Below are 13,884 nucleotides of genomic sequence, written 5' to 3'. Positions count from 1 at the left end.
GTGTGGTGAGTCACCCAAAACCTCTTTTAAGATTTTTTTTTTTTTGTTTTTTTTTTAAGGTGATTTTGAATAGTCACTGTCAGCCTAAAAGTGAGCAAATTTAACTTATATGTTAAATGGATCGTTAAGGCCAGGTTTCTGATTCATTTCAAAAATAACAATTAAATATTTAAATTTCTTAGCTTTTATTAAATTAAATGTAAATTTGAGGGTAAGTACACAGAAAAAAATCAATTCCCGTAAACGTGAATTAAGTTCACGAATGTGAGATCCACGAAGGAATTTATTTTAAGTATGGTGCATTTGCACCATAAACGTGAATTTATTCCTTCGTGGTTCTCATAATCGTGAACTGACTTCACGGTTTCGAGAATTGATTTTTTTCTGTGTACATAAATCCAAATTTACTTACAAAATTGTTCTTCTAACAATCCCTTCAAAACCGGAGATATTTTTTCATTTCTGTTTCAAAAACGTATAAAACTTGAAACCTCGAAACTTTTTTTTTTGTTTTGTGATTTGAACTTATTTTTCTTGAGAAAAACATGACACTTAGAGAGTATTTAAATAATCCTATTTATCAATATTTTCAAAATCATGGTTAAGTAATTTTTAAACATTTACAAATATTAGGAGTCGGAGTCGGTTGGAGCTGAAAGCCGGAGTCGGAGTCGGAGTTTGGTCGTTTTGGCTCCGCAGCCCTGGTAAAACGTACAACTTTAGAAAATATATATTTTTTCAATGTCTTCAAAATCGTACCAAATCAAAAAAATATCATTCGTATTTTGTTGAGAAGTACTATTTTTAAAATCGAAGTCCAAACAACAGTTGGTAAAATTCATGCTAGACATGAATAAGATTGCATTTATATTTGGCTCTGTGTCCAATTCGAGAGAATATGTGTAAGAATAACATTGACAAATAAAGTTGAAATAAAAAAAATGCAGAAATTATGTTTTTCATGGCAAATAACTTTATCCAGAACAAGTATTATTGGGTTCAGCTATAGGATGGTACAAATTTTATTTAAAGTTTTTGTCTCCCTCCCTGTTTTTTGGCTGAAATTTTTGTTTTCGTCGAATCTTACATTTTTTGAAAACTCATGATTGCAAAACAACTAAGCCAGAGTAAAATGCATTTTAAACCACTTTTTGCATTCAAATGTTGAGACTATGGCTTGTTTTTTTATTTTTTTATTTTTTCCCCTCCCCTCGACCCCGATCAGAGCCGAGGGAACAAAACAACTTGGAAAAATATTTTCATCGGTCTTATGAATAAATAGATAATCATTAAATTTACCTTAAAATTCTCGTGCTTCTTTACTTGAAACATTATTTCATGGAATCATAACTAAAATTTTTGAAATATTTGATTTTTTGATATATGTTTGCATTCTTTAGGCAACTTTCACATGATGATATGAAAAGTGGTTAAAATTAAACGATATATGTTTTCAGTTGTTATTTCTCGAATACTATTAAACAAATTCTACTTGTTCATCCCTCTTTGAAAAAATTTACGATGTAAATTCAATTTTCATCCAAATTGGTCGCGGTTAAAAATGATAAAAAAAACGATTTTGAAAATGGTGATCAAAAATAAAATAATGTATTTTCATTTCACAATACAGCAATTTATATTATTTATACAGCAAGATCTATTCACAGTTGTGAATGCTTCAGAAATAAATATTATCTGAAATAAACCTTGACATGAAATTTACAGACGAGCTGATATCTGGAGTTTTTTTTTAGATCCTATAAACCAAATTTCCAGTTTTTGCTTCTCAAAAAGCAAAAACTGAAAATTTGGTTTATTGTATCTTTTCAAAAAAAAAAAAAAAACTCCAGATAGGTATGTATACTTTCGCTTGAATTTCGGAAATTCTCCGGGAAAAGGAAATATATTTTTTCGGGAAATCCCGGGATTTTTTTCTCGGGACGAGAAATTGGACGCTCTTTTATGAACTAGTGAAAAAATACATTTTGTTAATTAATATGCAATCAACTGCTCAAATTTGACTCAAATGGGATTACAGAACTCGAATTTGATGTTAAAAGCATGAAAATAAAAAAAACTGTAGTGACTCTGACTTGAAACGTTTTCGCAAATATTTTTTTTGTTGTATTTTTTGTTTGAGCGAACCTTTGTTCAAAATAAGTTGTGTTTTTTACGAAATTCCAATTTATTTTAAAGTTGACTGTTTTCAAAACTTTAAAACATTTATTTTGTAGGAAAGTTTACCATAAATATTTTTTTCTGTCAGAAAGTTTAGAGTAAACGCCAAAAATGCAGTTTAGATGTTTGAGCTCCAGATATTCACAGAAAATGGCAAATCTTCCAAAAATTAATGCTAGTTCTAACTGTTCTAGACTTTGAAGCACAGTGTTACTAAAGAGTTCCGTTAATAAAATTGCAGATGGAATTGGAACAGACATAACCGGAATGGCGTAGACTACGTAAAGTTTAGATGTGTGGGTTTGGTGAGAATCAAATCGGGTAGCAAGTTGTGTAACTTTCGACATTTTCGAAAAAATGAAATTCTTTGAAATTTTCAATAGGATTAAAAAGACTAATAAATTTTTAGCATTTCTAAGCATGAATCAATACATAATTATTGATTTGAAGGTAAACGAGAGCAAAAGATGATAAAACCCATATTTGTCTCCCGCGGTGGGCTTTTTTCGATGGCAAATTTGCTACCATAGCGGTGGCGATGACGGAGTTTTTTCAAGGTGGCAAATTTGATCTCGGTATTTATAAGCCGGATGCAAAATTTGATTTGCACTCCAGCGTTGCAGATGCCCTGAGGGCACAAGCACTAACAATTGGGAATTGATTGCGTATATTGGATGAATTTTAGCAAGAATGCTAAGAGCAGAATGGGGGGAGGGCAGAGGGGTTGGGGGCGAGAGCAGCCTTAGAAAGCTGTGCATTCCGTTGCCCCCGTAGACCAAAATTTGTTCCTGAAATTTAAATTGAAATTATTGCAGTTCGCTGCCTCGTCCCGGGGATGAGGGCAACTCTTTCAACAGATTGGAATTGAATACGACGTAACTCTTTCAGAAGCGCTCGTCGCGAATGTGACGAGCTAGTTGGATGTCCACAACCATGGCTTGACCCACGAGAGGCTTTTGGCAGAAGGCACCAGGCGCGCGCCTCATCTTGTTGATGCCTCGTCCCGGGTGGGACGAGGGACGAGGAGTGAAGCAACTCCGAAGAGTTGGGAAGTCTTCACCCCCTACCACGAAAGATCCAAAAGGTCCGGCCATCGAGAGGCAACTGGCTGAAGGTGACGACGAGAAGGCGATGCGCACTTCTTTTCCAGTCCTGGTCCCTCTCTCCTGCTGCTGCTCTGGGCTGAGCTTTCCTGCTGCTGCTGCCGGTCCGACGTCTGAGACGTGAATGATAGAATGGGCTGAGCGCGCGTTCTTATATATGATTTCGGTCCGCTACTTCCCCTCCTTTTTCGCGACCGACACTCGGTCGCGTTGCTCGGATGATTTTCCCCTCAAAATAGGTACTTGACATTCCCGTCCGTGAGTGGGAAGCGCTCATTTTGCTTGCAAAATCTCTGCATTTTGAAAACATTTTAAAACATTCAATTGTTTCAACAGTTAAACTATTTTGCCAACAATGAAAGTTTGATAGCAAATTGCTGAATAATTTTCGAATCGAATGGAACCAAAATCGTGCCGATTCGATTTGAGGGAAGGAAGATATAAGCGATTGACGGATGACGCAATATTCCAGGGCCTTCGGCCAGGGTTTTTTGGAATGACACCCCAGTACCTTCGACAAAGACGTAAGTCTACGTCAAAATGTACACCCATGGGGAAAGTAATTCCTGCACCTTCAACCAATTAGTCACACTTTGGTATGCTAATCGTTCCACTTCGGGTAAACAAACCCGCAACCTGCGCCCAAAGCGGGAGATTGCGACTACAAAGTTGTATTTACTATGGTTTAAATAATTCAGCATTGTCCGCACGACTCCTCATTCCTACTCACTTACTTCCCCCTAGCGAATCCTTTTACAACTCACGGTGGAGGTGCTCTCACCAACACCACCCATTGCAAAGCATTAATCATAGAGCTCCGGTTTGCTCACGAACGAAAAAGGACTAACGAACAAAGGTCAACAACAACGCGACCACTTGGGGAAAAACTTGGAAAGGCGTCGCGGCGTCCTTTACGAGTGCGGTGGTCACCCCACTTTGGTGTTGTTGGCGTCGTCGTGGGGTCAACACACGCAGAAATTGCTCTGTCGTCCAGTTGGTCTGAGTTGGTTGGTTTGGTTTTCTTCCGAGCAATTCCAGCCCAAAAGAGGAATTTTTTAGGTACTTTTTTCTCGACCCTCTCCGATTTCAATGAAACTTTGTAGACATGTTATCCTAAGCATATATAAGCTATTTTTGTGTATATAGAGCCAGTTACACTCGATAATGACATTTGAGAAGGGCGTAAGTGTTTTAAATAATTTTGTATTTCGTAATTTAAATATTGCTGTATTTCGAAGCCGTTGCATCTTATCAAAAAGTGATCAACACTCAGTGCTCAAACTCAACCCAATTACGAATCATCTCTGCGATACGGCTTTACGCAGTAGGCCTGGCCGCTTTAACGCTTGTGATGTTTCAATGCATTCTAATGCAATGGCGCACTACAAATGTTAATAAATGACAAGAAGAGTGCTAGGCGTCGTCTAACCTAAGGCACTCTCCAGGATCCCTTCGAAAGATTGGCTGCGCTAGGGTCTGATTAGATTAGATTAGATTATTTTTTTTGTGAAAATAGCCTAAGATGGTACTCACAAAAAATGCAGAATGGAGAAACTCACCTAAAAAAATACAAAAATCATTTACTGAAACTGATTTTTTCAAAAGTGCTCTAAACATCAAAATTTTCAAAAACCGAACACGAGAGACGATTTTCTAGACAATTTTACATAAGTGTCTCCATATTGACCATTGGTCCTAATTCCAATTCTTGTGAAGTTTCAGCGGTTTTAAAAATAAAAATGCTGAAAAAAAGTTTTTTTTATGGTTTTTGGCAATTTCTATATGACAGACTTGATTATTCAGTCTCGAAAATATTTTAATTTTGTGTTTGACCACATTTCAATTGGATGTATGGGCTTACAGGTATAAGCTAATTACATTGCTCATAATTGAAAACATAATGACCAATTCTCATCACTTTTGCCGTTTTTCGCTATTAAATCAACATTTTCAGATGTATCAACAGTGGAGAGTTGCTTGCTCACTTTTATTTGAGCTCAGCTATTTATTACTTTTGAATAGTCAAAAACACTTTTTTATGAAAGCTGTAATTCAAGATCAAAGTGCTGATAGGCTGATAATAGAAATAGGCTGAAAAGGGTATAGTTCCCCTGCTTTTCGATTGCAAATTCAATTTAACATTAAAAAATGAGGACAAAAAAATGTTTTGTATGAAAATTAGTTTTTTCATAACTCGACTACAACATGTTTACCAAACTTCTCTATGACTTAAAAGTTGCGGGTTTTTGTCTCCTAAAATATATAAAAAATCTCGAAAACAAATTTAGGAATTTGAAAAATGTAGTTTTTGTGAAAATAATAATAAGAAAATCGGCAATTTTTTCCTTGAACCTATTTTTTTCTGAATAGTCCTCATCAATACTTGCCGAAGACTCCAAATTGATCAGAAAATTCCTTCAAAAGCTTCATATCTTCGAACAACTACGTTCCATTTTTAAATGGACTGCTGCCAAAATTGTATGGAGACTTGTAAGGGTGAAAAGATAAAAATGGACAAAATCATCCGATTTCGTAGAGAATTGCTTAAATGTCGTGAAAAAAGTCACACTGGTCTCCATTTCGTGTCGTGATAACTCCTTTGGATTTTCCAATTGGTCATCCAGCACTTCCTGAACCGACGCTGCTACTGAGGAACCAACTCAGCATGAGACGTCTGGACCGTGGTCGTTCTCGCACGGCTTATTTAAATTCTACCTCACAACCACTTCTGGTAAGTGACTGAGGGTCAGTAACCCTCCAGTCCAGCTCCGACGGAGGTGATGATTGGGGGCGAATATAGTTTAGAATAGGGTTGTTTGAGTGTAAAAATGCCCGCCTAACACGCCACTAACTACCAGCTATTTCTGGTGGCATGTTTTATACCTGCTTTAATTACTAGAGGGGAGGAAAACCATGTTCACAGGATTAGGTTTGCTAGAAATTTGCCTTTTTAAAGCAAGCTTGAAATCACTCGCTCTAACAATATGGCACTTGCTATAAAACGCGTCGCGTGTTTGACGTTTCACGTCGAGACGCCATTATGGCAGATTTGAATGTCCGTCTAATCGATCCGTTCTCCATTACTGCGGGCATGTTTTTGGGGGGAAACATTATGAACTCACGCTTTTAAGAGCGTGACGTCGAAATACAACACGTCTCTGTGACGAATACGAACTAATGTCAAGGTCAAACCTGGACCGTTTTGTGAGTTCCATACTTCCCCGCCTGATATCTCATTCTAGATAAATACGTTAAACCCGCTAATGACCAACCAGTATCGTGACTGTTTGAATACAGGTACTTACTCATTTCCTCTGGACCGCACCAGGAACGGCTGATTCTTGGCTGGCGGTTGATGATGATGTTGTTGTTGTTGTTGCAGGTTGGTCATGGAATTCCGTAGCGGACTCCGGCCACGGTAAAGTCCATTATTCATTTTTTCGATGCTGGTGGACCGATTGTTGTTATTCTTAATGTTGTTGTTCAAACTGTTCGACCTCTTCACGGTCGAACTACTCGTCGATCCCTTGAGGATATTGTTCACTTTACGACCATTTCCGAAGGACTCGACACTTCCGCCCAGGCCACCTCGACCACCGCGGACGTTCCGGGCGTTGGTGTTGTTGTCGCGGTAGTTGTTCAGATTGGTCACTGATTTCGCGTTGCGGAAGGAACCTCCGCCGAACGCGCTGCGGAACGCTGGCGACTGGCCACGTGACGACGGTGGACTCCGCGTGGTCGTCCGCGTCGACGAGGAGGTCCCTGGCGGTTTGTAAACCATTGCGCGTTTATCACTTGAATCTCACGACAAATAAACCACAACCACTCATTTGGGAGAGGGAGAAGGGGGCCACTAATCCACCTAGCAGTAATGATGGAAGCAAAAAAAGCAAAATTTCGTTCACTTGCTCACTTATTTGTTATTCCCAGAAGCATTAAGCAATGGTCGTTGTCACCCCAAGCAAACACACACACACACGTGTGTTTGTCTAGCACATTAATTTTGTTGTGTTTGCCTAATCACACCTGGCTACGAGGCGATTAGGGAGATAGCCAGGCTTCCAAACTCTCTGGGTTTGTTGTGTCCCCCGCGAAAGGCCAATTACGTTGATGGAGGCGCGGTGCGGAATCTAACCCACGCGGTAGAACGATGTGAGTGACACCTGAATGTGGTGGGTACAATAGAAAAATTTGAATGATTAATCGTTGTGTGCATGTTCCGAATCGCGTCGAATGAATTAGTGAATGATTTTGACGATGGTGGTGAGGAGGGGGCAATAGGAGAAACTAAATCGATTTGAGCAAACAGTGCTATGCTAAGCCTTAGTGAATTATCCTGAGCATATCTGATAGTATTTTTTGATTTGTAATTTGTTATACTTTATAAGATACTAACATAGTTCATTCCTGCACCTTTTATCGAACCAACTAAAATTGTACAAAAAAATAAAATTGTCCAAATCTAATGAGCACAGCAACTTTTCAGTTCCTTTTGGGGTTCTAAACAACTCCCAAAAGTTTGGGAGCGATTGGTTTAGTCCTCACTTCGCGCAAAGCGTTTCAATTTTCTAGGGAATTTGTGTGGGAAACCGCTTTTTTTATTTTGATATTTATAAAATTCACGTTTCACGCTGTACTTCAACTGGATTCATATTCGAATACTCTGAAAGATGCTCTACAACTTTCCGCAAGAGAGTATGGTGTTTACTTGTTCCTTAAAAAGGATACAGCGTGTTCAAAACTCGTCTAAAACGTGTTGTTTGCTGGAAAATCACGTTTTATACGAGTTTTGAGGACGCTGTATATTCTTTCAGGAGCAAGTTAGCACCATGCTCTCTTGTGGAAACTTTTAGAACACCTTCCAGAGCATCCAAATATGAATCTGGTTTTAGTACAGCGTGAAACTAGTATTTTTTAAGTATCAAAATTCAAAAAAAAAATGTTTACCATACAAATTTGTATGAAAGTATAAAAATTTAAATTTCGAGCCATGATTTCAACATTTTAATGAAAAAAGTGTGGTGGTGGTACGTGGCCGAATGATTACGCTGTCCGCTTTGAAAGCGGATGATTCTGGGTTCGATTCCCATCTGCTGCAACCTTCCATCGGATGAGGAAGTAAAATGTCGGTCCCGGCCTTAGTTGTTAGGCCGTTAAGTCATTCCAGGTGTTGGGGTTGTCTCCATGCCATAAGTACAAACAACACACCAAACCAAGCCTACTCCGGTGGAATCGCTGGCGGCGGTTGGACTCGCAATCCAAAGGTCGTCAGTTCAAACACTGGGGTGGAAGGTTCCTTGGAGTAAAAAGAGGTTTGGGTGCTCTCCCCATTCAAGCCTTCGGACTCCTAGGTTCGAGCAGAAACTGGCAATAGAGACCACAAAAGACCCGGGGGTCGTTAATGTGGATGGTTCGATTTTTTTTTTTTTTTGAATGAAAAAAGTGTTTTAAAATGCATTATACACCTGTCCAGTTGTTTTACCATCATTAGTTTCCAAAATATTGATGTTTTGACCAAAAAAATATTTTTTGCTAAAAATAAAAATTTTGCGGTGATGTACATTGGGATTTCATAAAAATTCAAAACATTTTTAAACGAATTTATGACATTTCCCCGTAACCTATATTACCGAAGGGACATTTCTCCGAATGCCACTTCCCCGAAAAGACACTTCCCCTAATAGTCATTTCCCCGAATTCCATTTACCCGAATTTCCCATTTCCCCTAAGGGTGGATTTTCATGGATTTTTCGATGACCGACATCGAAAGCGGCTTTCGATGCTCGTGGTCATATTTTGCCGAAAACTCATTTTTATCAATCAGGTTAAATCGCAAAATGGTTTGGATTGATATTTTATGGTAGTATAAGCACAAACAAACACATACCCATCGCCGGAAAGTTGCGAAAATGCGATTTTCCGACTTTTCATTTTCGATGCACGAGCATCTTTAGACGACCGACATCGAAAGCATACTCACGACCATGCTTTGCTAAAATGTCCGTGCATTGAAACTCGATGCTCGTTCAGTGCCTTTTTGCTACCTCAGCGGCACCCTAGACACAAACCTAAATAACGCTTTGAAACGCTTGGTACGGGATGGGAATGAAACTTGACGAAACAAATTCTATCTGTCAAACCAGACCTTGTCAACAATCAAAACAGCTGATTTTGCAGGTGAAAGGAAATGGAGGTAATCTTCTGGCCGTTGTTTTGCAGACGGAATCCGTCCACCGGTGGACGGATTGCTTGCCTATGTTAGCAAGAGGAACTGATCCACCGGTGGCCGGATTTCTGGACATTGTTTTGCCGGAGGAATCCGTCCACCGGTGATCGGATTTCAGGGCATTGTTTTGCAGGAGGAATCCGTAAACCGGTGGAAGGATTGCCTGGCCAAGTTGACAAGAGGAACTTGTCCAACGGTGGTTGGATTTCAGGGCATTGTTTTGCAGGAGGAATCCGTCCACCGGTGGACGGATTGCCTGGCCAAGTTGACAAGAGGAACTGGTCCACCGGTGGATGGATTTCGGGGCATTGTTTTGCAGGAGGAATCCGTCCACCGGTGGACGGATTGCAGGGTTTTGTTTTGCAGGAGGACGGATTTCTGGGCATTGTTTTGCAGGAAGATTCTGTGCACCGATGGACGGATTGCCTGGCCAAGTTGACAAGAGGAACTGGTCCACCGGTGGATGGATTTCGGGGCATTGTTTTGCAGGAGGAATACGTCCACCGGTGGACGGATTTCTGGGCATTGTTTTGCAGGAGGAATCCGTCCACCGGTGGCCGGATTTCTGGGCATTGTTTTGCAGGAGGATTCCGTTCCCCATTGGACGGATTGCTTGCCTAAATTTTGCTTAGATTTCTTAAATTCCGAAATTTCTAAAATTTCTAAAAAAAATTAAAATTTTCTTAAACTTATAAATTTACTAAGCTTTTTAAAATTTCAAAGTTTTCTAAAAATTTTCTAATTTCTAAAGTATAAAAAATATATAAAATGTCTTTACTTACTTTAATTTCTTCAATTCCTTTAATTTCTAAATATTTATAATTTCCTGAATATCTTAAATTTCTAAAATTTCTAAAATTTCTAAAATTTCTAAAATTTCTAAAATTTCTAAAATTTCTAAAATTTCTAAAATTTCTAAAATTTCTAAAATTTTTAAAATTTCTAAAATTTCTAAAATTTCTAAAATTTCTAAAATTTCTAAAATTTCTAAAATTTCTAAAATTTCTAAAATTTCTAAAATTTCTAAAATTTCTAAAATTTCTAAAATTTCTAAAATTTTTAAAATTTCTAAAATTTCTAAAATTTCTAAAATTTCTAAAATTTCTAAAATTTCTATAAATTCTAAAATTATTAAAATTTCTAAAATTTCTAAAATTTCTAAAATTTCTAAAATTTCTAAAATTTCTAAAATTTCTAAAATTTCTAAAATTTCTAAAATTTCTAAAATTTCTAAAATTTCTAAAATTTCTAAAATTTCTAAAATTTCTAAAATTTCTAAAATTTCTAAAATTTCTAAAATTTCTAAAATTTCTAAAATTTCTAAAATTTCTAAAATTTTTAAAATTTCTAAAATTTCTAAAATTTCTAAAATTTCTAAAATTTCTAAAATTTCTAAAATTTCTAAAATTTCTTAAATTTCTAAAATTTCTAAAATTTCTAAAATTTCTAAAATTTCCATAATTTTGAAAATTTTGAAAATTTCGAAAATTTCTTAATTTTTTTTAAAATTTCGAAAATTTCTTAATTTTTTTTAAAATTTATAAAATTTCTAAACTTTTTTTAATTCTTTTAATTCCTTAAATTTCTTAATTTTTTATAATTTCTTTAATTTTTTAAATTTCCTCAATTGGGTCCTAAAATGAAGCTTAGATTGCTGATATTATTGTTTACAGCGATAAAGCTTATTTTTTAGAGTACAATGACCCTTTGTACGACCACAAAGAGTTTAAAATGGATTTTTAAAACAATTTTGAAAAATTAACCTCGCGGTCCTTCTTGACAGAAAAGCTCCTACTTGACAGCTCGTTCCAAGGGGACCATAGTTGATCCATCGAAAAAATGTTGTCTTGTCAAAAAAAAAATTTGCATTAAAATGAAAAAAAAGTGATCAGAAATGGTTTTTAATCGTATTTTTTACCGTTGTACATAAAAATTGACATGGGGCTTTAGTACCCAATTTCCTAAATTACTAAATTATTTCTTTAATTTCTCATATTTCTTGAATGATTTATTTTTTAAATTTCTAAAAAACTTTAACTTACTTAAATTTTTTTAAATTCATAAAAATTTTCCAATTTTAAGTCCACTTTATAGAGAATTTGCAGCTAAGCTAAAAGACACATGTCGCCACCTACAAATAGCGTAAACCTATGATTTTTTTGGAAAATGTGTTTTTTCCTTCATAATCAACATTTTTATTAAACTTATGCCGGATTCGGATGAGAAAAATTATTTCCAACAATTTGGTGTACAACTTTCCAATATTTGTTTGATTTTTCTATGAGAAAACTGTAAATTTAGAAAAAGATAGAAATTTGGACTATTTGGCAAGAAAGTCTGTCAAAAATCAATAAAAATTGTTGAATATACGTTAACACATCTGTTATCAACTATAAAACTGTTTGTTTCATTGATATATATGGGGAAACTCATTTTTAGTGTTCCAAAACATGTTTTTTCAAAGAAAAAGTCACAAATTTTTGCGCGCCTAAAAAATGATGTTCATTGTTTTAAAACAAAAAACATTTTTCGTCTTTTGCAACCAGTTTCATTAAGATTGATGCAGGGAACCATGAGAAATAAGCGATTTTGTTCTTCAATCCAGCAGAAAGAAATACGATTTTTGGCAAGTAACCTCATTTTGGCGCCACCTACATTTGAAACACAGTCGCGCTGCAAAACCTCAATTATCTCTCATCTTTTTTGCATGATTTTTCGCAAATGGTTTTATTTAATTAAATTATGCGCTAGTCTAATCATACGCCTTTTTGAAAAAGATTTATTGAACAACATCAGCTTATTTCAAAAGTTGTTCTGGAGTTCCAATCGCCACGCAATGCTGCTTTGTTTACGTTTGAATCTGTCATTTTCCATCCTTCGTTAACTTGCATGCAAGTGTTCCTTATTCCGGAAAGTCGATTTTGGGGTTGTGTCTAAGCTAAATGAAGTAACGCAAGCCACAAGCATCGAGTTGGTTCGATGCTTGTTCTCTCGATGTCGTTGCACAATCCATGAAAATCCAGCCTAATCGTCCACATCCCCGAATGCCATTTTCCCGAATTGGCCACAATCCCGAATGCCACTTACCCGATTAGTCTTATCCCTGAATAGTCGTTTCCCTGAATGCAATTTCCCCGAACGCGGTTAAACGGACGCGCGCGCTCCTGGGCACCGGCCATTTCCGCTTGACCGCGTTTGGAGAAATAGAATTTTTGTAGCATTTTATAAGAAAAAATTGGATGGCAATTTTTATCACATCAAATTACATATAATATTTCTTGAAAGGTTCGTATTGGCTCTGAATAATCAACATTCTTTTTGGCTTCATTAAGAACAGACGTAGCATTTTTGGGGGGAAGGGGTGTTGAAAGGTTTGGTACTATTCATTCAAATACAATGAATATTGTTACAGACTTTTTTTTATATATTCTCAACACAAATTTTCTTATAGACCTGATAATAATAGTGCAATAGAAGTTTTGATATTTTTTATGATTCAAAAAAATATACCGTGCGATTTTCGTAGTACAGAACCCCGTTCACACTAATCATTTTATTCACATTGCTAGTTTGGAATTTGGCGAAAAGTACAATCAAAAAAAAAAATAAATAAAATTTGTACCAGCCTTATGTACCTATTTATTCGATTTTTGGTTTTTGAACGAAATTCGAAAAAAGACAAATTTCCCTGTAAATTTCTCAAAAACAACATCTAATTATGCGGTTGAATACAAATGTTAATTGAACTAAAAAAATGCTTGCACAGTCCAGACTCGATTATCCGAAGGCCTCGGAAAAATTTCACTTCGGATAATTAAAACTTCGGATAATCGAATCACGAAACAATTTTTTTTTCGAAGCCAAATTTTTTATTGTCGAGCTTAAGTATGACGCCTAAACTACGTTAAATTGATTTAAAACTTTTAAATCCAAGATGGCGGCCAATATGGCGGTGTTGAAATATTGAAAAAATGCATTTTATTATTTAATAGGCAATCAACTATGGGGCCATCCATAAACCACGTGGACACTTTTTTAAGGAATCTCAACCCCCCCCCCCCCCCCCTCGTGGACAATTGTCCATACAAAAAAAAAACTTTTTTGTATGGATCGTGGACAATCGCCAGACCCCCCGCCCCCTCAAGTGTCCACGTGGTTTATGGATGGTCCCTATACAAATTTGACTAAAATGGGGTTGCAGAACTCAAATTTGATGTTTAAAAGAAGGAGAAGAAAAAAAATTGTTCGATTATCCGAAGTCCCATACAAACCTTCGGATAGTCGAGGCTTCTAATAATCGAGTCTGAACTGTAATTGGGTCCTAAAATAAAGCTTAAATTTGTGATATTATTGTTCACAACGATAAAGCTTATTTTT

General features: G+C 36.4%; 2 protein-coding genes across 7 annotated transcripts in view; one reads left to right on the top strand and one right to left on the bottom strand.

Annotated features, from left to right (window-relative positions):
* The window catches only part of LOC120427543 (zinc finger protein 628-like), an 84,412-nt gene that overhangs the window by 35,990 nt on the left and 34,538 nt on the right, over positions 1-13,884 (top strand). The window lies entirely within an intron of this gene.
* The window catches only part of LOC120427542 (kinesin-like protein KIF12), a 57,020-nt gene that overhangs the window by 34,847 nt on the left and 8,289 nt on the right, over positions 1-13,884 (bottom strand). For both annotated transcript variants that reach the window (XM_039592411.2, XM_039592414.2), the window contains exon 2: positions 6,587-7,444. In XM_039592411.2, coding sequence (XP_039448345.1) covers positions 6,587-7,062 — 476 coding nt within the window. In that variant the 5' untranslated portion in view covers positions 7,063-7,444. The remainder of the gene's footprint in view (positions 1-6,586; positions 7,445-13,884) is intronic.

This window comes from Culex pipiens, chromosome 2 (assembly GCF_016801865.2).
Source record: "Culex pipiens pallens isolate TS chromosome 2, TS_CPP_V2, whole genome shotgun sequence".
Classification (NCBI taxonomy): domain Eukaryota; kingdom Metazoa; phylum Arthropoda; class Insecta; order Diptera; family Culicidae; genus Culex; species Culex pipiens.
Note: the sequence above shows the minus strand (reverse complement) of the source record. Positions and strands in the feature narration are given on the sequence as shown.